The sequence below is a fragment of the Centrocercus urophasianus genome, unplaced genomic scaffold (assembly GCF_019232065.1).
Source record: "Centrocercus urophasianus isolate 14NV4802_14NV808 unplaced genomic scaffold, USGS_Curo_1.0 seq_10, whole genome shotgun sequence".
NCBI classification, from domain to species: Eukaryota; Metazoa; Chordata; class Aves; order Galliformes; family Phasianidae; genus Centrocercus; species Centrocercus urophasianus.
This window is the reverse complement of record NW_024884142.1, coordinates 46,433,107-46,458,236: the sequence shown is the minus strand read 5'-3', so window position 1 is coordinate 46,458,236 and position 25,130 is coordinate 46,433,107. Positions and strand designations below refer to the sequence as shown.

The 25,130-nt window shown below is 38.6% G+C and overlaps 1 protein-coding gene across 3 annotated transcripts in view; it reads left to right on the top strand.

Moving 5' to 3' along the window:
* Positions 1-25,130, top strand: part of ARHGAP18 (Rho GTPase activating protein 18) — a 59,056-nt gene that overhangs the window by 10,081 nt on the left and 23,845 nt on the right. For 2 of the 3 annotated variants that reach the window (XM_042817453.1, XM_042817460.1), the window contains exons 2-4: positions 13,091-13,290; positions 15,340-15,575; positions 18,801-18,873. In XM_042817453.1, coding sequence (XP_042673387.1) covers positions 13,091-13,290; positions 15,340-15,575; positions 18,801-18,873 — 509 coding nt within the window. Of the gene's footprint in view, positions 1-11,409; positions 11,515-13,090; positions 13,291-15,339; positions 15,576-18,800; positions 18,874-25,130 lie in introns of those variants that run through there. The other variant, XM_042817465.1, reaches the window with a different exon arrangement.

Genomic DNA, 25,130 nt, shown 5'->3' with positions numbered 1-25,130 from the left:
AATTCTTGTGGCTTTGTTTATGTCTTCATTTCAGTGAATTTAGTTTAATGTACTGTAAGAGCTCTTTTTCCAGCAATTTTTTCTTCCATTTCTATAATTCTTAAAACTTTTCTTTTTTTTTCTCAGCTGCAGAGCAAGCAGCCTTTGTATGCTATGACTACCAGCCCTCTGTTTCGATCTAGCTTTGTCTGTTTCTTCTTGCATTCTTAGAATGTAACAGTGGTCTTCTGTGGTGGTGTTCAGTTTTGGTGAACTTGTTGTGCCCGGATGGAAGAGTCTGCTGATCCAAACAAGAATCAGATTTAAGAGTAAAGAAAAACAAAATATAGTGCTATTGGAGGAAGCAAGAAAAGCAAGGATTACATGAGAAAAATACTAGATCAGCTAACATATGGGATTGTTTTGTAGGGTTTGTTTTTTATTTTGAACACCTAGTTCTATTAAATAATTGGTTATTTACTTTGTCTTCTGCATGTTTTCTGTTTGCTCTTTCTTTTCAAGTGTTTGTTTCTTTTTGGTTTTTGTTTCTTTATCATTTATTTTGTGTTATGTTCTCATTGTTTTTCTCCTCTCCTGGAACAAAGCAAAACTTCTTTTCATTCCTTATTGGTGGAAGTTCTGTCACAGTGTTCAAGTTCTGATATCCACACCTTGTTGGCAGCACAGCTGTGGATACTGTGGTAGTCATTAAGTGGCTGAGGATCCTAGAAAAGGAGACCCAAAGTGAGAACAGATGAATTACTCTAGCTAATTACTCCCTGTTGTTCCTCAAGAACCAGAACTGGAAAACCTGTCATTTCTCCTACAGTATCATCTCTGCACTAGATTAGAGGACATTTCCATCACTTGTGGAAAGTTTTTCTAAGCAGTGAGAGTGAAACAACTGAGCAGCTGGAGCTCTTAAATTACAGACCAGGCTTTTATGACAAGCTACCACTAGTTTCCAAACTTGCTCATGAAAGCATTTGTATATCCAAATTGGTAGCTGTACATCTGTATACTTTGTAGCTGAAAAGACATTTTTATTCATAGAAGAACCACTAAAGCTTTGCAGGGAGCTTGGTTGAAAAAATGAACTTTTTTATATCTTCTCTGCCAGTATTTGGGAAACACGGATGATAGCAATGGCAGAGGTAGGACAGAATCTATGCTTCTGAGTAGCTTCCTGTTTCCTTATTTGTCTACTGACATGTAAAGACTACCAGAAATATGAGGTGGGAGGGAACATATTAGTGTAATTTTGTTCTATTTAGTGGGGTTCCAGCTGGGTCATAGGACACTGAGCCTTTGGAAGTGCTCATTAGTGTGTGTAACAAAGAGAGCTGCCTACAGTTTATCTGGATCAAATATTCTCTGAGAATCTTAGCTTAGAAAAAAGAATTTAGTAGGCAAGGAGAAGTTGCAAAGGCTCTACAGAGTCATGGCATTAGCAGTTGCCCTTGAAGATAAAATGGAAGAATTGTGTGTGGGTGCCATTTTCAACCTCTTCTGATGAGATGGCCAGATTTTTCTGCTGTCTCCTTTGTGTGGTGGATTTTTGGGGTGGGGCTGTATGAAGGACATAGCTGGATCAGGGTAAACCTGCGTTGTCCTCTGCTTTTACTGTGTCTCTTTCAGCATGGCACAGAGCAGATCTCCCTTATACAGCAATGTATGCAGCTTTTCTTTGTGTCAGCTTCTCCAAGAGTAGATGACATGACTGTGGCTGCTTCTGAAGTTGATGTCCTTTGGCCTCAGAGTCACTGTTGCAAACATCTTCCTGATACTTGAACCAAAACTACCACCAGAACATTTGTATTTACTGGGCCATTGAATCAATGTGCTTCCCTCCACAGCTCTTTCTGTAGGCAGCTCTGCTTCCTACTCTCCTGTCTCTTCCAGCTTGTGCAAAAGCATTGCTCTGCTTGGTCTTAGTGGGTCTTTATTGGTTTGTTTGGGTAATGAGAACAGTTCCCTTACAAAATGTGTTGAGACTCTTGCAGGATTTTCATGTCTGCTGTTTAGGAATGCTCATACAAATTCATTACAATTTATTCTGAATTTAAGGATTACACTGTGATAAATTAACATAAATGTGTGCCAACTTTCTTCAAGCACAAACAAAATTACTGAATAGTACTGTAGGTCTTACGTTAGTAACTAACAGGGTTATAGGTCTAATTAGCAGGTCCTTTAACATAGTAAGAGCTAGTGCTTTTAAAGAGCTAATTGCTTTTAGAGGCACAAAAGTGTCTCAGGATCATTTCAAGGCTGTGACTGTACTTTACTAGATGGCTGTGACATTTGCCACCATAGTTTAAATCGGGCTTTGTTGACATGCTTTTTTTTTTTTTTCCCCACTGTGAAAAGAAAAATAAATTATTTAAATCTTCCTTCTCTGTGCCTCAGTAATGGAATTACAAATACTATATCTATTTCACTTTCTACTTGGTGCTCTTTGATATTTGTAAGGTCTGAAGTCATCTCACACAGGTTTTATTCTCTTCTTTGTGAGATTAGTTCCAGTGATTCTCTTAGGAGATTACACAAAAAGGACACTTTATATAGGATGTATTTGAATATTTTTCTGATAGGCAGCATGAGAGTTGTTATAGAGAACATACATTGCATATTTTGCATATATATATTTTTAATTTATATTAGTTGTAGAGAATAAAATAATTAAAACTGCAGAAGGTAACAAAAATGTCATATGGAAACAGGTGACGTAGAAGGCATTTAGATGGAATGAGAAAAGCAGATAAATCATCATGGAAAAGATTTAAAAAAAAAAAAAAAAAAGGACAGAAGAGATTCAAGTGAGACCATTCTTTTCCTTGTTTCTCAAGCCATGTGCAATATTTTTTTTGGTTACAACTGGAGTTTTAAACAAAGAACTGTATGAAAAGGAAGTGTACTGTATGCTCGATTTGGAGACTGACTTCTGTTTTCGTTCAGTGGAATTCAAGCTTCAGTAATGATTTCCAGCTCCTCTGAAAGTGCTCATGAGTTGCTGAGGTGCTTCTAAAATGGTGCCAGTGGTGTGACTGTATATGTAGTGTTTACCCCTCTGCCCTCATCTACATGTTTTTCTCTCTGGTGGATTTGGATTTCCAGCAATTGTTATTGTCCTTCATAAAATGTATGCTTTTGAATAAAAAATTCTACGTATGGGCCAACAATAGGATTACATTTGCAAAGTCTTTCAGAGACATAATTCAAGTATTATGAGAGTTAAGAGGTTCAGAGTGGCAGAACCTGAGTCAATAGTCTACCTCATTTTGTCAAAGCAGATGTAAAAGCAAAAAAAAACTTCTGATACTACTTCTCAGTTAAGCTGATAGTGATAATATTGCATGTCTGTGAATACATGATCCTTTTTACTTAAAACTCCAAAACTGAACAAGATCATGTTTATTCTTAAACAATCTAGACTGTTACATCAAGTAACTGCAAATCATAGAATCATAGAATGGCCTGGGTTGGAAAGGACCTCAAAGATCATCTAGTTTCAACCCCCCGTAATGGGCAGGGTCACCAACCACTAGACCAGGCTGCCCGGAGCCACATGTTCTGGCTAATAAATTATCTCATGTATATGTACACAGAGGGCAGTGATCTGCAACACCATTTTAGATGGGGTGTGTATGCATATCAGCTCACTATAATTATAAATTACCAAATCACAAGTAGAAAACAGGTGGAGTCTAAATGACTGTAGGATCAAGATGTCCTACTAAAGGAAATGCCGTGAAATATTTTAACCTTCTTAAAAGTGCTACACGTATGCTACAGCTATTGTCATCGTATTTGGGATCACCTATCTCTGGTGTAATGGAATAAATAGTAAGTGTAATATTCTTGGTCACTGCCGTAGTTTCTTCCCTATTTTCTGCAGTTACAGGTTGGGAGAGTGAAAGCTCATGTAAAAATCTTATTTAAATAAGGATATGACTGAAAGCAGAATAGTCATGATAATGTGTATATAATATATAATGTGTGAATCTAATATGTATATGTAATAAATATATATATGTATATAAGACCTATAATCTGGTAGCCCTAACTTTGCCCTGTGTTGCTTTTATTATTTACAGAGGTGCTTAAAATGCCAGCAGTTTTAGTGGCATTTTGTTCGGTTGGTTTTTAAAAAACTCTCTTGGTATTCACCTCAGATGATGGTACTACAAGAAGCTCTAAAAGACCTGATTCTCCTTGCTCAGCACTTTTTATACTCACTGAGAAAGTTAGCAGTGTTTTACACTGTCTTTGCAGTCACTGTATGTGCTATTTGGAAGGAGAACAGAACTTTGCCTCATTTTTTACTTTGTTTTGGAGCTTAAGGGGGATTTGGGCAAGTTTGATTGCAGTTGACATTCAGAATGTCCCATAAGGTCACAAAATAGTTATAAGAAAACATTTCAGTTGTGAAAAAAGGAGTGTGTCAGTTCACCAAAACTGCTAGGATTTGTATTGCAGAAGAGTTTGCAGTCAGTCATGGGAAGAATAAATATTAGAAAAGGTAGGAAGGAAAGGATACAGTTGTTGCAATGAATGACAAGATTTAAGAGCTACAAGAAAAGCAGAATTCAAGCTCTGTCTGAAGTTTTTGTGGTACCTTTTAAAAGTTACAAAATACTTTAAAAGGGGTGAGGAATATCTGTGCATCTTTCAGGACGTCAAATTTCTAGACTTGGGTCTCATTAGTTATTGCTAAAGGGTTACCTGCTGCTCATGAAAGCTGGAGGAAGGGACTTCTGCTTACCAGGAGGTTTTAGCTTTTTATGTAGTAGAAAGAATCTTTTTAGTACATGTTGAACCATATGAAGCATCGAAGACTTTTTTTTTATTTTTTTTTTTTTTTTTTTTTTTAACTTAGCTAGTGTCAGTGCTCCATGGCTTTATGTAAAATACAGCTACTTTAGAACAACCTGCTTTGATGGGCACATCCATTACAATTTGATATTTCTTTGACAGAGGACTTTGAAATACGCTCAAAGCTGCACTGCAAAGCTCTCAATACTTGGCAAAGGACTAGTGAGACAGAAAGAAATTTCTTTAAGATTAGGTTGAAACCAATTAAAATGAAGAGAATCTTTGGAATTGAGGCCTGTCATTATCTTCATGCCTGATCTTTGGGCTGTAGCTCTGCCTTGAAACTGTGGGGGATCAGAATGTCTCTTAGGTAGGTGGATGTAGGAAGGGCTGCAGGTCATTCCTGAGACTGGTGTCCCAACCAAGAACGGGGAGTTCCAGCCAGGCAGGTGCCACAGCTGCTGGATTAAGGCTTTTTTGGTTAATTCAGCTAAGAAGGCTTTGCACCTTGCAGTGCTTCTTGGCTTCCTGAAAGGAGAAGAAGAACGGGGAAGCTTTGGGTTTTGAAGCTTTGCCTGGTCCTGGGCACCAGTAGTGCAGCTCTCAGGATTAAAAGTGGGACAGGAGACCACATTGTTTCTTTCTCCTTATCTTTCTCATTGTTTATTTAGATTGGAAAGGACTTAGGAAGTCCTGTATTTATATTTAAGGTTGCTCAGTAAATAGTTTTCAAAAAGTGCATGATATCCATAGGCATTTTTTAGTTGTTTACATCTGGTTAGCCTTTGTACTAACTTAAAATTACCGCTTGAATCACTCTTGACTTTGTAACTCCTCTGTCAACAAGATAACACTGTATTGAGAGAGCTGCTCTATTTATAGCCACAGTGCTGGAGTCAGAAACATACAACAAACATGCTTCTTTTTATCCTCCTTGCAGATATTGATCTTGAAAGATTAATGGTCCATGGGAAAAGACTCCACAGATCTGATTATTATTCTTATTTGTATCACAGATTTGCACCATGAATCTGAATAGCATGCTTCACCTCCCCAGGCCAAATCTCCACCCTTTTTTTTCCTCTCTTTTTTTTTTTTTTTTTTTTCTTTTTTTTCCTCATGGCCTTTGTGTGTCTGGTTTATCAGGTTATTAAGTCTAACCACGTGTGTGATGCTCGCTGACAGTGAGACCAGTATCAGTCAAGGTATGGCTGCAGTTGAATTCTAAGAGCTGTCATGTAAACAGCCAAATGTACACAGTCTCTGGAAGAAATGAGGCTGTTTGCATGGCTGTTTCACAAGTTGCTGCTGGGTTATGGTTGTAGTTAGATGTGTTTTAATTATTCTCTGAAACTCTGGAAGGAAGGTGCTATTTTACTGTAGTGTGAGAGAGTATATCTGAAGGAGCTACAGAACTGAAGATGTTGCCTCTACAAGAATACCAGTAGCGATGGCTTATGGACAGGGTTACTTAAAGAAGCTTTCAAAGCCAAGAATGTCAAGTTTCTATTTTTGGTGTACAGCTTTAGTAGATGGTAATAAACCAGGTGTAATCTGACAAGTATTGCTTGATAATGTAATGCTTTTTTGTGTGTGGTGTTCTCAGTGATGAAAGTTATTTGATACCAACAAATGCTTTTGAAGCAGTCTGGTAAAACATTTGCCTAGTAAAGCATTGACCTGTTTGAATACAACATTTATAGGCTTTTTTAGGCAGCTGCGCAAAAAGACCATGTTTGTTTTGTTGCTTTTTTTTTTTTTTTTTTAGTTACAAAGAGCTGACTTCTTACCAGGGTCATAGAGAATAAGTGATCAGGTGGTTTCTTCATGTGTTCCAGTTGCAGCATTTTTTATAGTTGTGACAGTTTTTATTCGGGAACAATCAAGGCCTGAGTTTTAAATTTCAAAATTTGTCAAAAATGAGTGGGGGAAAGAAAGGGCTCTGTACAGAAATTCCTAATTTATGATTAGAAAAAGTGTTCTTTGGTGTAGTCAGTGAGTTCTTCTGTAAAGATAATAATGAAGGAACTCCACTTTCAGCATTGTTAATTTTTTCTATTTGGTTTAACTGTGTCCCTAGGTTTATTTTGACCATGAAAATCCTTGCATTTAGTATTTGTACCTTTTACTGTATTTGCACATCTAGTGTATATCCATATATGTGTATGGATATACATACGTATACATATATATATATCCATATATATGTATGCAGTACATAAGGATACTGTACAACTATTAGGCCTGTATATATGTGTATATATGTATATCTGTGTATATATGATGTAGAAAGAGAGATCATACTCAGTTCCAAAATTAGAGTCCAGCACTACAGAAATAATGTGCTCTTTTTCTCATCACTCACTGTTTTAAAATACTACACAATCTATATTCCGTAAGTGAGAAGAACGGAAGTTAGTGTAAAATTAGCTTTCTGTGAACTGAATTTATCTGAAATGCCAGCAAAGGTGCACCTTACTAACTGCTTAATCTTCAGCTGCTGTGGTTACTGGTGACAAATACAGGTTATGAGCAGTTAAAAAGGCAATGGAACAGACAGGAAAGATCCTTTACCTTTATCCTTTACCGATAGGAAAGAAATTAGGGAATAAAACAGCTCCAAAAGTATAAAGTGATTATTGATGAAATAAAAACCATGTTGACTGAACCTTAAGAAAAACCGTATTTTAATTACTGTATGTAACAGCAATCAATGTGAAGGGTTGCATTCTTTTGCAGGCTGAGAAAGGATGTGTTTGGTCATGAAATGAAAGACCTAAGAAGATATTTACATACAGATCTTAAGTTCTTGCTACAATATGCTTATCTTACTCCTCAATGCTTATTGAAATAATCAAAATTTGGTTCCTTTCCATACCAATTTTGTCTTTGTAATTCCATGAAGTGTATAATGAGTAGTGTTCATTACTAGAATTGTTTTTAATGGCTGCCCTCCTGAAGAGATGAAGTGCTTTGTCTGACATCCTTGATGTTTCTTATAAATAAATACATCTCCAGTAAGTGGGACGAGAAGATAACTCTGGCAAGAGTCACCCATAAAGGAATGTTAGACTATATTGAAGAGTGGATTTTATACCCAGGGGCTCAGTTTTATGCTGAAATCAATAGTCAAAAATCTTATGGCTTCAAACTGTGTGTCTGAGTATCAGAGGTCAGAACTGACTGTATAATTTGGAACGAAGAGTATTGCATTGCTGCCTGTGAAGCTGTCTGGACAGTGAACTATTTACTAGTGACTGGAAATAGAACTGAATGGGTTTTGATCATGTTGTCAGCTAATACCGTAATGGAAATAAGCTTTCTTTTTTGTTGTTGTTGTTGTTGTTGTTGTTGCTGGAGAATAAGCTTACAATTTAGTAATCTGGAATGCTAAAAGTGTTATTTTAAGTGACTATGTTTGTTAGTGGTGTACATTTTCTGGAAGAAGTAAAGACATTTCCTTGAAGCTACTTCTGAAAAGCAGCAGCACTCTTCAAATCTTAAATTTAGAAAAAAATCTCAACACCATAAAAAGCAGGAATGTGCTGGAGAAGTGACATTTTCTGCAATTGCGATCACAGTTGGCATTTGTTGTTTGTTTTTTTGTTTTGAATGACTACTGTTTTTTTGCCTACTGATAGTTTTCCCAGCTTGTTATTTTATGACTCTTGCTGAGAATGTGGGATTTACTTTTTTTTTTTTTATGACACCAAGTTAGCTGGAAGTGTTAATCTGCCTGGGGGTAGCGATGCCCTGCAGAGGGATCTGGACAGGCTGCATAGTTGGGCTGAAGCCAAAGGGATGAATTTCAACAAGACCAAATGCCGGGTCCTGCACTTTGGCCACAACAACCCCAGGCGATGCTACAGGCTTGGGGTGGAGTGGCTGGAAGACTGCGTAGAGGAAATGGACCTGGGGGTGTTGACTGATGCTCTGCTGAAAGTGAGCCAGCAGTGTGACCAGGTGGCCAAGAAGGGCAATGGCATCCTGGCTTGCATCAGGAATGGTGCTGCCAGCAGGAACAGGGCAGTGATTGTGCCCCTGTACTCAGCTCTGGTGGGGCCACACCTTGAGTACTGTGTCCAGTTTTGGGCCCTCACTGCAAGAAAGACATTGAGGCCCTGGAGTGGGTTCAAAAAGAGAAACAAAGCTGGTGAAGGGTGAGGAGCATAGGGCTTGAGGGGGTGAGGAGCGGCTGAAGGAGCTGGGAATGTTCAGTCTGGAGAAGAGGAGGCTCAGGGGAGACCTCATTGCTCTCTGTAACTATCTGAAGGGAGGTTGTAGTGAGCTGGGGGTTGGCCTCTTCTCTCGTGTAACTGGTGATAGGACTGGAGGGAATGGCTTCAATCTGCACCAGGGGAGATTCAGGCTGGTTGTTAGGAAATACTACTTTCCTGAAAGACAGGTCAAGCACTGGAATGGGCTGCCCAGGGAGGTGGTGGAGTCACCAACTCTGGAGGTGTTCAAGGAACGTTTGGATTTTGTATTGAGGGACATACTTTGGTGAGAGGTATTGGTGATAGGTGGATGGTTGGACTGGGTGATCTTGTAGGTCTTTTCCAACCTTGGTGATTTTGTGTTTTTTTAAAAGAAAAATGTCTCCCTTCCAGATTCCTTAGTATCTTAATATTAAAATTGATGGCTTTTTCCCTTCTCCTCTTTTTTTTTTCTTTTTTTTTTTTTAAACTTGATTATAACTTGTTCTCATCTATGTGTTTTTATTGTATGATATACAGCTGGTGCTTGCTAAGCATCTTTGGATTGAATGTAGTGAAAGTTGATGTCAGAAGTCTTGTGGTTTTCAGTCTTGTCAACAGATATATAAAATAAACACCAGTGCTGTACATTTTCTTTTCATTGTTTTCCTTAAAACCAACCTTACGATATCAAGCTTGGTCTTAGTATCTTCAATGGCTCTTTCTTGATTGTGTCTCGTTATGCACAAGGGTTATTGGGCATGCAGAGATGAGTACGCCTGGCACCTTTGCTGTGCAATCTGCATTCCAAATACCACTTCACTGGCATTTTTCTCTTGTGGGGCATGTAAAGCAAGAAAATGGAACCAAGCAAAGTAAATGTAAGATCTGACCTGCACTGTCAGCTGAAGTTTTAGGAGTTTTCTCTCTCATTGTGAGCTTATTTGTGTCCTAGCCCATAGAAATATTAACTGTGTGAGTGGAGACATGCAGAACAAGAAGAGAGCTATGAAAGGGTTTGCAGTCTAAACAGAAATTGGGGATAAGGGGTCGATAGACCAAGCAGTAAATATGAAGGAGCAGGGAGGTGCAGGCAATATGATGATCTGTAGTGTCAGCTCCTGGGGTGCTGCTGATTGGCCCCATAGGTGGCTTTCGTTAGGCAAAAATGCAAGATGAAATTTGAAGGAGAGATTTGCATTAGACCTGCCAGGTTTTGGTGTGAATGTTTATTTTGGGGGTTTTTTCCTAATTGTGTGTTTCTCACAATGTGATCCTTCACAATGCCCAGTGGTTTTATGGCCTGCACAGAGCTGGAAAGTGCTGTACTGGTTTGTCAGCAAGAAATGAAGAGTTTGTGCCACAAAGAACGGAACAAGAAAAAGTGCTTATGTTTGGTCAGCTAAAGCAAAGCTGAGACCTGTCATTGAAGAGTTCAGTCTCTGAGGATTAAGGAAGTGTTTTTATATAGCAAATGCTCACAGAACCCTGAAAATGGCCTTGAGTCTTTGTGCCAGATGCCAGCTGTGCATCTGATGACACAAACTTCTGTTCTTTGAGATGCGGTTTGATCTGGGTAAGCGAAGGAGCTTTCTTTTCTGGAAGACCAGGATAAATGTTTCCATAGGTCTATAGCCTACAGCCAACAACCTACAGCCTGTTGCAGATTATCTTACCTAAATTTGCCACGGCACCCCCAGAGTGCTCCGTTTTACTGTATTAGATCAGTCAGCTTTACCTTTCGCATGGTGTGCTATGGTGGTTAAATTTCAGCAGAGGTTGGTTAGCTGAAGCAAGTTGTTCCAAAGGTGAAAGGCCATCGAAAACCTGCTGAGCAGCTTTAGGTGATTGGCTGGAGAGACAATAAGCTGAAGTCTGACCTCCTTTTACTTGCAGTTCAAGTGTGCAGATCCTGTATGTGGAAAGGTTTCGGTCTGGTCTGGGCATCTTCAAAGATGTGAGGTGGGAAGCCTGAGCTGTAGCTGAAAGCCTGTCCTGCATCCCAAGGCTCACACCATTTGTTCAGAAAATGGCAATTGTGTCTCTGCTCTGGCTTTTGAGGGTGCTTCCGACGTAGTTCTGTGAACATCCTTTTACAGTAATTGCTGGGTTCACAGGCTGCACAGGTCAGAAACGGGATGTGTTGGTGCAGAAAGGTGTAAGGACCAAGGACAAGCAGAAATTGTATTTATTGAGCAGCGTACTTTAACAGTAAGATATTACTGCCATTGGTGCACGGACTAAATGCTCCTTTATGTAAATTTTTTTTCCTGGGATTTCGTGTAGCAATAGGTTCCAGAATAATGTTGGGGTGCATATGAGCATGGCAATTCATTGTCATTTATTAACTTGTACTTAGAGCAGAGAAGCAGGGTGGGTAGAAACTGATTGTCCTTCCATAGGGCTCTTTATCTTTAAAGGCAAAGTCCGTATAGTTAGTATTTCTTATCAGAGAATCAAGCACATGATGGAGGGAAAGGATCTGTGAGTTAGACACACAAAGGACTTATCTTCAGAGAGAAAGGTATGACTTTTTTACTTAGGGGTAGCTAACAAGACTTAGTTGTCCCAAGATAAAATGTAAGGATTAGATGGATTTGTTTTAGTTCTAGATAAACCTGTGAAGTCAGCCAAATGGAAAGGTAGGAAGGACTTACCTTGCTGGGTTTACCTTGTGATAAATTCACAAAGCTTGATCTTTGCTTTGTTTTTCTCTTGGAATAAACAATATTTAGTATTTAACCCAAACTTAAACTCTTTAACTATGGAGATAAATTCAGGCATGAAACAAGACATCTCTCCATCTCTGGAGATGCTCAAAGAGAGGTTGAACGGAGCCCTGGTCTAGTGTTAAATGGGGAGGTTGGTGGCCCCGGCTGTGGCAGGGGGGTTCATGATTCATGATCCTTGAGGTCCCTTCCAACCTGGGCCATTCTGTGATTCTGTGAAAGAAGCTGAATCTGTTCCTGAAATGTTAAGGACTGGCTATGTTTTGATGCTAGAAATAATTCTGATATACTGCTGTAGTAGTGGAGTTCCTTAATTTAGAAAGGACTGCTGGAGATTATCCGGTCCAATTTTCCCCCACTCAGAATAGGGTCAATTTTTAAGTTAGATCAGGTTGCTAATAGTCAATCTGCCTCCTCTTCATGATAATCTGAATCAGTTCATGGCTTTTATTTTTGGTATATTTGACTGTAGGAATGATGTTTAGCTTTAGTGACATCGTAACAACCTTTGCATGTTTTAAAGTGAATTTGTTGCTAGGTTAGTGGTAATTTTTGCCAATGACTTATTGGGGTCAAGGTTAGAGCTAGAGATTTCAGCTTGTTGGTTTCTTCTTCTTTTTTTTTTTTTGTTTTTTAATTGCAGCTATACTTTAGATGAATGCTTTTGAAGGCCTGAGCAAAATACATTTTTTCAGGGTGTACTAAACACTAGCAACATCAATCTATAAAAATGGTAAATGTTCAGTCAGAGAGGAAGTAAGATAGAAAGAAACAAAGAATGACCTTGATTAAACATTTAGACTTAGCAGTTCACTAGCTATAAGTTCAGTAATTCTACTTTGTCCTCTCTCAGATATAAATAAGGTCATAGATACCAGAATAAACATTAATAAAATAACAGAAGCAGAAAAGCAAAGGAAAATAGTAGGGGTATGTTGAAGCTAGAAGATTTTACTCAAAATGAAAGGTGCTTTTCAAAAATTCTTCATGAACAGTCGTGCTAGGAAGATTCCAAGAAGTTATACCATGTATATACTGTGAAGTTAGTGGAACTGATTATTGTACATTGATTTAAAGATTAGATGTGACTAGGATTACTAGAACTTGCAATGGTTATTTCTTCTTTGTCATTCTATATGTTCATCATATATACGATGATGTTAGATTAAAATATATGTTCCAGATATTGAAAGCAATTTTAAATATCTCAATTTACTTGTTGACAGTAGTGTTTTTTTATTTTTATTTATTTTTATTTTTTATTTTTTTTTTATACTTGGACACAGCTCATCATTACTTTCCTTTGCAGGTGTTAATATATCACTTATTTAGAAGCACTAATGAAGAATTGCTCTTTGTTTTATGTAATAGCCGTCGTTCTGGCCAGTATACAATGAACCATGATGATTCCAAGAGGATCCCAGATGGAGCGTCGTTTGATCGCTCAGGTTCCCAGGACTCCTTGGATGCAATGTCTTTGGATGATTTTTGGAAGGAAGTTGAAAACATCCATGAAACCAGAGGAAATAATCATGAGGAACGACAAACAATTGTAGTAAAGGAGCCAGATGGTAATGAAAAACACTGTTGTGAATGATCATCATTTTGCTTATTTGGGGATTTTCTTTAAGTGTTATTTCGAGAGATGGACTCACCAAACATGCTTAAAAAAGGAGTTACTCTGTTGAACATGCATTATTGAAAACTCATTTGCCTCTGATGCATAGTGTATTGAAGGAGAATTGCACTGGAAATAAGTAAAATGCTGTTTTTCTTTTGAACAGTACTTGCAGAAAATGTAAATTGTTGCCTGTACTTACGGACTGTGAGAATCGTAAATCTTCATTTGCAGTTTACTTTGTATAAGATGTTCACTACTATAGTCCTTGTGGATAGAATCCTCACAAGGACAAGCCAGTGATTAACTGTTTAACTTAACTAAGTAACCTCCAGGCTTACTTACAATTATCTTGGTTGTTTCATTGTATTACTTCTGTTTCACTGAAGCATCGCTCTTGAGGGCATGACTGTAGAATAAGGAAGGCAGTTGCTTTATTTTTCTTGTCCCATCAGACATAAGAAATGTAAGATCCTTAATGCCGTTCTTCTCTCCCTCAAAAAAAAAAAAAAAAAAAAAAGGAAAAAATAAAACACAAAACAAAAGAATTTTTAACATTGCAGTAACTTCCCCTCTCAGATTCTGCAATGCATGAGCTTTTTTTTTTTTTTTTTTTTTTTAATAACACACCAGCTCGCTGATGCTGATACGCCTTCAGACTCTGCAGTCCAAAACCCACCATTTCCTTTTTTACTTATATATATAGCTTTCTTCCTCACCAGCTCCAGCTGCTGACTATGCTGGCAGAAGCCTGAGTGATTCAGCTGAGATGAGCTGATAAGCTCAACCAGCTGTTGCTGTGCCCCACATCTTGCATTATGTGCAGCACCTCACTTGAATGAGTGCTCCTGAACATGTGGGACATTGCTACTCTCCTGCAGGCTGCCTGGGCAACGGGCTTGCTTGAGATGCAGCCGTACAAATGCAAAGCAAGAGTGGGACAGGGTATTCTTCTCTTACACCTGCTTTGGAGAATAGACATAGACTTCCTTTGTAGCTCTAATACCAAAATGTACAAGAATTTTGTCAGACTCTGTATTTGTCTACACAGCTGCAGCAAAATTCATACTTAAAATGTTGTGTCTATTTTCTTAGTACTATTAAAATTCAGATGCCCATTTGGATGTGCACTGGGCACTGAGGTAAACTGCAGGCAGTAGTAAAGTTGACTTGCCAACTCAGGAGTATTTTTAGGCATTGAAATGTTTCTTGAAAGTTTGAGATAGGTTTGTGTAACAAAATATCAGTTCAAGCTAGATTGTTACAGATAGAACTTAGTATCAGTATTTAAAAGAAATTATCATTAGAAGGATAACTGATTTCAGATGCAGAAGTTTTGCTGTTGATGGCACCACTTAATAGCTTTCTCCTCCTTCATGTGTAACGATAAGGGATATCTTACCAGCTGTAAGACTAAAGCAACAATCGTTTTATGAGCTGTCAGCAGTCTGGAGACCATGTCAGAAGAACTTATTAAAACATAGCATTAAGGTGACTCCTATAGCCTGGTTTGTCCTTCAATAATTTGAGCTAATGGAGGGCTATAGGATTAATGTATCAAGAAAATTGGGCAGAACTGTGTCAGTACGGAAGTTAAAAAGATTGAGAACTGAGCTAAAAGTCAGTGAAGCAGCAGTGATCAGAGGCTTTAAGTCTTTCTCATACATATTTGTATCTAGGTAACATTTATAAAATAGGGTATTGTTTAATGAAAGTGCTGTCAATTACAATAAAGATTGTCTCATAATGATCTCTTTTGGGTTAACTATTTTAGAAGCTTTAATATGATATGTTAACCCTTTTGAAGCAGTTCAGAAACAACTTTTTTTTTTCCAAGTCACGGTGATAAGTGCAAAGAATTGCTCTTTATTTTGGATCTCCATGTTTGTTTGTTTTTTTTCTCCCTGTGAACTGTACTAGCTATATCATGTCCTTGTAGACCAGTGTGTTTAACAGTACTGGAAAGCCAGTATTTATGCCCTTTTTTCTTTTCCTGGCTCAGAGGGAGAACTGGAAGAAGAATGGCTGAAGGAGGCAGGTCTGTCCAATCTGTTTGCTGAGAGCACGGGTGATTCCCAAGAAAGCATGGTGTTCCTGTCCACACTGACCCGAACCCAGAAGGCAGCAGTAGAAAAACGAGTAGAGACTGTCACACAGACCTTGAGGAAAAAGAACAAACACCACCAGATTCCTGATGTCAGAGATATCTTTAGGCCACAGAGTGACCCAAAGGAAAAGGTAAGTTCCTGGCTGTCATTTTCTTTGATGATGACAGAGAGGAGAGAGGGACAGATAGGAGTGGGAGGAGAGGAGGGAGCAGCAGAAACTCATAAGAGCTATTTCTAGAAGATTTGTGTCTAGTTTTTTACTGATTTCCAAGGGAAATTCTTAAGCATTTATAGGAGCAGCATTTGTCCAGACTTCACTTTGGTTAAGCAATTTTAGTTTGTAGAATGCAGTATGTATGCTGGCCTCATATTACTCTGAGGGGATGAATAAGACAGTCACTCCATGATTAGAAACTGATTGGATTTAATTCTAACCCGAGCATGAAAGTCATGACAACAAACACTCAAAGAGCGACCAAAAGCACACTTTTAAAGTGGTAGAACCTGCAATCATTATGAGGTCTGCCATATAGGGAACAATACATGTTACTAGTACACTTTTTTCCTTCTTGAGAGAAAATAAGGGACATCAACCTAACCTTTTTTTTTTTTTTGGCTAGGTGTTAATGTTTGTCAGCTGGGATCTAGACCCCTGTACTAACTCCTAGGTCCCCTGAATGTCATTAAAAGTGTGTGGCGAGTTGTTCTGCTGGGTTCTGAAAGGTTCCTGTTTTCCCTTTTGAGTTGTTGAGCAGGAAAGCTCTCCCACATGCAGGAAAGGGGAAGGAGGAAAACATGACTGTAATTAGAATTCCTCTTCTGCAGGGAAGTATATCCTCTCTCTTCCTCCAAAAGGAAGCAGGCTTTCAGCTGAAAGGAGGTGCTGGCTGGATGGCAGTACACCACTAGCTTACCAAATCCCAGCCCCATCTTTGGTTGCCACTCCTGCTGTTGCTATGCAGTCATCACAGCATTAGCATGGTGGATTTTGAGAGGAGATTATTTCCTCCCTGCCCTAACTGCTGCTTCTCCCTGTGCAGCTTCTTTCATTTTCAGCAAAAGTGAAACAGAGTGGGGGATGTTTGTAAACTCAAATGTATGTTCTGGAGGCAGAACTTCCCATTTACTGTTCTGCTTTGTATGTGGTTACAGAAGAAATACTAACTCCAAAACAGATTTCTGGGTTTTGGCTTGGAATTGACTATCCCTAAAAATTACAACATTTAATAGTAGAGCAATTTGGGTAAAATATCATGTAACCTAAGGCTATGTGATTTCCTCTTCAAATGTTTTTGTTATTTTGGTCAAGTACAATAACAATTCATGTTCCTGTTTAAACTACACACTGTAATGTCTGAAAATCATATGTTGCAGTATTATGTAGACTTCCACTTCTCTGAAACTGCATGTTTTAATGCTGATAATATCAAAGAGGAATAATGCAAGCAGACAGATGAATGTAGCCATGTGAGATGTATGTGACAAGATATTGATTAAATATAGAAACAATTTTTTAAAAAAAGTTTCTCCTAAACATTTCTCTTTGACTGAAATAATGTAAATGGAGGCCCTTGAACCTTGAACCTGCATACCTTTCTCCAAAGCAAGATAATTCTGAAGTCATTGCTTGTGTTTATTTAGTCACGGAAGGCTGGTCATGAGGTAATTTGCACAACTTCCTAGGTAACTTTAATACACCCTCCTCATTAGAAGGCTTTTATATAACAAAAGAGGACTGTAGCTATCTGCAGCTGTATGAGGTCATCCCAGTTCAATAATAGTATCTGAAATTCTTGTAGCCTCCCTTCATCTGGGGGCAAGCAGGAGGAAAGGTAAAACAATAGACTAGTGAATAGAATAGTGTTGTAATGTTTATGTTAAGTTTCCTGCTATATTCCTGCCAAAGAAAAGCTAGACTTTTCTGACAGGTTGGAAGTCTGCTTATCTGTGCATTTCCCAATGTGCTGCTACTCATCCATGGAACATTAATAATTTTCTAAGAATCATAGAATCATTAGGGTTGTAAAAGACCTTAAAGATCACGTCCAACCACAACCTACCGTACTACCCAAACTCTGACACCCTGCTGCTAAATCATGTCCCTGAGCACCACATCCAAAGAGTTTTTAAACACATCCAGGGATGGTGACTCAACCACCTCCCTGGGGAGCCTATTCCAGTGTTTAGCAACCCTTTCTGTAAATACGTGTTTCCTAATATCCAACCTGAACTTACCGTTGTGCAACTTCAGGCCATTTCTCCTTGTCTTGTCACCAATGATCAGCCCCGCTCTCACTGTAAGCACCTTTCAGATATTGGAAGAGAACAATAAGGTCTCCCCTCAGCCTCCTTTTCCCCAGACTGAACAGCCCCAGTTCCTTCAGTCTCTCTTCATAGGGCATATTCTCCAAGACCTTCACAAGCCTTGTTGCCTTTCTTTGGACCTGTCCAGCACCTCAATGTCCTTTCTGTACTGATGTGCCCAAAACTGAACACAGTACTCGAGATGAGGCCTCACCAATACCGAGTGCAGGGGCAGGATGACTTCCCTAGTCCTGCTCACCACACCATTCCTGATACAAACTGGGATGCCATTGGCCTTCTTGGCCACCTGGGCACACTGCTGGCTCATGTTCAGCTAACTGTCCACCAGTGTACCAAGATCTCTTTCCACCAGGCAGCTTTCCAGCTGCTCCTCTTCAAGCCTGGGGTTGCCTGGGGTTTTTGTAAAATGCAGGACCCAACACTTGGCCCTGTTGAAACTCCAGTTAACCTTGGCCCATCGATCCAGTCTATACAGGAAGTCATGCTTCCTTTTATCTATCAAGATTTCTGATTTTAAAAAAAGTGTGTATAAAAGTTTGTTTTGGTAGGTGAAAACTTCGAAACTCTTATTTATATTATCAGCAAATGAGGACTTAAACAGTGCTGATTAGATATCATTAAAAAATCCAGAATGCTAAATATTTGTTACTGATCTAAGTTGCAAAAAAGATCATAAAAATTACATGGAGGTAAAAATAATAAGTGGATGCATGTGTACCCATATATGTATGTACTGATGTAGATTTTTTTTTTATATATTCAGAAATATTGTTTCTATCATAGGTGTAATACAGTTTATAGAATGTGAGAAATCTTGGGAGTGGGTTGTGCAGCAGCACAGAAATGTAGAAAGACTACATTTTCTTATTCCTTATAAAACTGGAAAAATAAGTCATGTATCTTTTTAGGAAAAGGAGGATTGCCTCTTTCTTAATTGCTTAGATTTCAGATCTCCTTAGTCTTTGGCAAAAGAATTTTGACTGAAATATGTAAGCGCGCTTCTACATTGTATTTATTGTTCCTTTCTTAGGTCTGTGATAGAAGTGAACCCTCAGCTGAAAGAACAGCTGAAAGCAAAAATGAAATGCAGGATGAAACAAAAGGTAATGCTAGACAGATCCTTTTTCTTGTTTGTAGGCTTTGTGTTTTGCAATCTACTTCAGAAACTAGTATTTCAAGTAACTTTTTGGCAAAATAAAATGAAATTCTCATGGGAAAATGTATTCTGGCCTGTGTTGTGCACTTGTAAAGTTTTTAAGTGTGGCTGTAGGTTGTATTCTTTGAGCCATCTGGGAAACCTTGTTTGTGATCATCTTGTAATCAAGTCACCTGGGAGAAGTGTCTTCTCAAAGGTTGTGCTAAGGTCTTTCCCGATCCTTAATTTATCCATTCTGGTTTATCTCTGCTGTAAAGTACAGGAAATTAAGCAGTATACATATGCACTGATGAGCTTATAAGAGAACAAAAACAAATGAACTATAAACATACAACACAGGCGAGAACTGGCAGTTTGTCTGCGGCTCATAATGAAAGAAAAACAAAGCTGGAAGAAAAGGTGGTTTATTTTTACAAGGAAAATGGAAAGAAATTAGTGTTCTGTGCATGTAGAACTGAGTTGTGTTTAGTAATGTGTGATTATGCAAAAAGGGTGCAATACATGTGGAAGGCCTGCCCTCTCCCAGCCATGTAGAACAGAGGAAAACAGAAGTCCTTGGATGAACCCAAAGTTTCTGGTTTGAGAGTCTGAATTTTGGTGAAAGACTGACAAAGCTTTCTGATGTTCTTGAGTGACAGTAATAAAATATTGTCATCTTACATTTCTTAGAGATGAGGGAAGCACTGTATGTGCCATCCCATCATGTCTGTCAAGATCAACGTATCTGGCAGCCATTTATGCTTCAAGGTACTGCATTGCTTTTCTGGATTGTTTGTGTATCTTTTTTTTTTCTTTCTGAGTGTCTGGATAGCATATAGGAGTCAACTGGACCCTACAGCTTCCTTATATACTCAGGAAAGTAGATCAAGTTTCCTACTGCAAGTTACTTAGTTACTTATCTGTAATTAAGCCATGAAATGAACTTCTCCAGTTCTAGAATTCTGACCTGTATTCAGTTTTCTAAAAAAAGAAAGAAAAAAAAAAAAAAGAAAAAAAAAAGATTGCTTTAGGATTAGACTTGAGAAACAGCAACAAACAATACGGGATATACTTGGAAGCTGAACTGGGAGAGATGAATATAGAACAGCTCTTAATATCACTAAAACTGTGTTTCCAGAAGTGTTGTTAATCCTTCCCTCTCTCACTCTCAGCAAACCTCACTGGAATAAGAACAGTATAAAAACTGGGAAGACTGCCAGGCTGCTGGTTCAGCAGAAGGGAAGGAAGAGATGCCTGGTGCTTGTGTCAATAAACTGCACTGTAGGATTCAGAGCTGGAAGATTACCAAGCAATTATTACGGAGTTTTTATCACATCTGGTTCTTTTTTTCCAGTGGCCCTGATGAACCCTTCAGAAATAGAAAATTCTGAAAAGCAACTCCCATATGCTAGCTCTCCACAGCACAGATTGTGATGTGGATGGCAAATGCAGCCTGCTTACATTCTCATACACTTCTGCTCTTGTCAGTGTGCTGAAGTGGGCCCTGCTTCCGGGATCAGAGCAGGAAGGAAAAAAAACCATTCCAGTTCAGCAGTGTTAAAAGCACTGCACCTGTTTCAGTTCTGTACTGTGATCTTTCCCCCAGAATGATGGGCTAATTAGTGTTATACAAACAGTGAATGATTTTAAGGCAAGAAGTAAACAGTGCTTGGTATTTCAGAGATACTAAATATTTATGAAATCCAAAGGCATTATTTTAAAATGGAAATCCTCTTTAACAAAGAATTTGTACCAGTTCTAAATGAAAAATATGCATACTATCTCAAACATTATTGGAAAAAAATAATAAATCCAGATCTTAAATTGAAATGTTGGATTTCTTAAAACTGTGAGTGATTGAATCCCTTTTGTCCTTCTCCAAAGGGGATGACCGTTCCTGACTTGGTATTTGAGTGCAGCATTCTCAAGGGCTTCTGCCAGACTGAGCAGAAATGGTCTGTGTAAATCTGTTCTTCTTCCTCCATTCTTGCCTGTCCAGCACACCTTGTTTCTTGTCTGAGCATTGTATGCAAACATAGGGAGTAACACGAAACCAATACGTTTTCATTCTTTTCTGCCTGATCAAACAAAACAGTTCAGTAAGTTCCTAAGTTTCTTCTATTAATAGCAACACATTTCAGTGTTTTGCAAGGACCCATTCTTGCTGGCTTTAAGTGTTTGTCTGTTTCATGTAGGTACAGAGAATGTCTACAAGAAAAAGAAAATTTGGAGTAGTATATGCGTTTTCATGTTAACAGTCCATAACCCTCACTGAAATCCCTCAAAGCTAGCAATATGTTCAACAATTACCAAAGTAAAAAAGTAATTCTCTTTGGATGCCTGTGAAAATTAATAGATATCCATGTCACTGAAGCATCTCAAGAAATAATAATAAAAGAATAACGAGTATTTAGCTACTCATCTGCTTTAACTTTACCATGGGATCAGAAAAAGTCAATTTACTTTGAGACTCTGGTTGTCCCATGCACTGAGTTAGCTGCAAGGGAAGTAAAGCCTCTGTATAAAGGCAACCTCAAAGCACGATGATCTGGTAAATGAATGAAAGAACTGAATGTACTTCATGTAACATGGAGGAATAGAATGTACTTCTTGGTAGGAAAAAAGGCTGAAATGTAGCTGTATTTTTTAATTGAATTTGCTTCTGCTTTTCATTTTGTGTGTTAATAAGGATTTTATGGCTTGAGTGCTAGAGATTTAGTGAAAAGATTGTGAGCTTTTAGAACTTTTTATTAAAAGTCAGCTATGAATTAGCATTATAGATAAATGTTTTATTTCAGTCATTCCAGTTATCAATTAGGACTTAAAAGTATAGCACTATTGAGGTATACTTTAGATTGTCTGTCAAAATAAGTAAATAGCAAGGTTGACACTTCTGATTTTTTTCACATCTTGATTAAAAAGAAATCCCAACACTCCATCCCATTCCTGAAGAATTCACATAATTTTATGTAGTGTTTAAACAGCATTGTGAACCAAGGAAAGGATGCAGTGCAGTCTGATTTAAAATATTCACCACATTCTCATAGACAGTATTTACATTTTCTGTATCGCAGTTGCATTTCTTTCCTGAAATACTACATGCAGTTGGCAGCTTGACAGAATTCTGAAGCTGCTTCCTCCTACAGCTGCTTCCTAGTTAATAAGTGCACAATAGAAACAATACAATACAATCAATAAGAAACTCCCCACAACAGCAGCAGTCTCAGACTTTTTTAAAATGTGTGTGCTGTTACCAAGGCATCTTCTTTGAAGTGTACCTTGGTACCTGAGGACTGAAATAAGAGCTACTGCTTTATTGTTTGTTAATGTCAGATCATCAGATTTGTCTCATGCTGATAGGACGTATGTAGGTCACATATAGGCTACATTAGCATGACAAAAGTCTTGGGTGGACAGGGAAAATTTTCCTTCCGCTTGGATGCATTAAACAATTTACATGGTGTATGTAGGCATATGCACATAGAGCCAGAGATTGAAGCCAGGGGGGAAGAATTTGACCTAGAATATGTTCGGTACTGAGGTCTCATATGTCTGTTTACTGAAAGCAGTAGCTCTAGTTTCACAATCAGCTTAATCTTTAGCATATGCCTCAGGAGACTTTGAGAGTCCATCAAAAGTGAGTAGTTGCCACTCTGAAAAGAGAATCTGGTAATATACAACCAGTAAAATCTGGAAATGTTTTATTCTACTTCTCACAGCATTGCTTGGCTGTAAGTAGAGTCAAACATTTTAACTCAAGTTCAACTGCTTTTTCTGGAACTGTCTCAGCTCTAGGTCAATGAAATCGAAGTGGGAGTGGTTGCATTAAACACTGTGTCCTACTGCGTAGTGGCTATTGGTAGCTTCACCCATTTGCCTGTCTGCTGAGTTTGGCCCTAGAAGTTGGAGGTAGTGTTCAGGATTCACTCTAAAGCATAGCAGTGACAAGTCATGTTTTATAGTCATCTTTCAATTAAATGCAGATATGATTCAGAAAAAAATTGTTACATATTCTTTTTAAACTTGATGCTTCGTATGTTGTTTGGGTTGCATGATTGCAACTCGGCTTTTTAGCAGGCCACTGAAAATATCAGTTTAGAGCAACACTTCCCCAGTGCCTTCTCCCTAAATCAGCCTAGCCACAGCCTTTCCGCTGCTTCACGTCAGATGTTGCTGTAGCTATAACTATTCTCTGGAGATTCTCTGTGTTTGTTTAGCATGATTATTCTAGGCCATACAAAAAATTTCCCACAGTGGCATAAAGAAATCTGTTAGTTATACTATATTCATATATGAGAGCATATGCACTGCTGATAGTTCTCCTCAGCTCATGTGTGTTTCCTTCTCTCTCTTTCTGTACTTGTTGTATGTTAAATTTGAACAGGAAACAGAACCTTGTGGGTAGGAGCCAGAGTCAGAAGCATGGTCGTATTGAAATGAGCAGTATTAATTTGCTTCCACTTTCTCTGGTTTTAGAAAAGTTTGAAATTAAACACAAGTACTTCAAAGCACTTGGAATGCCTTGTAGGACGAATTTCACTCTGGCAAAGGTCACCCTGGTGACCTTTGAGAAGCATTACATCATAAGTGATGCAGAAGAGATTGAAATTTTTCTCTGGCTAAATTATTTTGGTGCTTTGTATTAAATAATGTTAATTGCAATAGTTTTCCTCTTGCTTCTTTCTGATATTTTTAAAATTCAGACTGAAGTTCAGTAGTAGTAGAAGTGGACTTCTTTCTCTAAAATCAGAACTGCCTCTCTATTTTCTTCCTTTTTTTTTGTTTTGTTTTAAGCAAAAATTATTCCAAATTTGTTTAGTGTTCAACTGAGGCATAAGGAACAGAGAAAGAGAAGTAATGTGGTTATTCTGTATTTAGTCCTTCCCAGTATCGTGTCTAGGCAGTTTTGATGAATTTAGACTCAGGCGTGAGGAAAGGAATGTCTGTGTAGCCTCCATTATTCTCAGATATTGCTTGCAGATGCATGAGATGGTTGAGCAGAAATTGATATGGATTGGAAACTGGCTGGTTTCAGAAGAGATGATCAGAAGCATGAAACCAGATTGGAGATCAGTCACTAACGTTGTACTCCAGGCGTCAGTACTGTATCCAGTCCTGTGTAATAACTTCATTAATAGTCTGGATGATGAGAAGAGTGTACATTCAGCAAATCTGCATATGATGCCCTGGATGCCTACCTGTGCAACCTGCTGTAGGGAACCTGCTTTGGCAGGGGGGTTGGACTCGATGATCAATGGAGGTCCCTTCCAACCCCTACAATTCTGTGATTCTGTGACACGAGATTAGAGAGTGTGGCTGATATGCCAGAGGGACGTGCTGCCCTGCAGAGGACCTTGATGTACGGGAGAGATGAGAGGAAAGTGAAGAGTCTTGCAACTTGGGAGGAACATCCCCATGCATCAGCACATGCTGGGCACTGCCCAGCTGAAAGCATCTGTGCATAAAGGTGATCCTGGTGGACAACAAGTTAAACATGAGCCAGTAATAGGCTCTTGTGGCAATTAAGGCCAATGGTATCCTGGGCTGCACTAGGAGGAGTGCTGCCAGGAGTTCAAGGAAGATGATTCTTTCCCTTTACTCAGCACTGGCTCTTTTCAGTGGCTCTCAGTGCCCGGGCAAGAGGCAGTGAGCATGAACTGTAACAGACGAGTTTTCCTGTGAACATCAGGAAGCACTTCTTTATGATGCATGTGACCAAGCACTAGTGCATGTTGGCCAGTGGGGTTCCTTCCTCAGAGATCTTAAAAAAACAAACTGCCTGGACATTGGTCTGGGTAGCCTACTGTGAATGCCTCAGCTCGAACAGGGGTTGGACCAAATAATGCAGAGGTCTTTGCCAACCTCACACGTTTTGTAATTCTGTGATGTTAATGTTTTGGGTTGTAGAATAAACTTTCTGTTTTGCTTCTGAAATTACTGAAAAAAAAAAAAAAAAAAAAAAAAATGTTGCTCTTTTGCTTACAAGGTGTTACAGTCTTTGTGTCTGGAAAGTGTTCCATGGCAAAAAAATTCTGATGCCAGAACTATTTGGCTCTGGAAGATCTTGGTAATCTGCTGTTTCTTTGAAGTGGATTCCTTTATTTCTTCATAATAGAAAGGTCACGTGCCTTGGCAGAATTATTCTAGAAAATCTACAGGGCTCTTCTTATAAAGCTCTGTCTCCATTTTCAACTGGCAGAAAAATGCAGGAGTAAGTGCATTTGC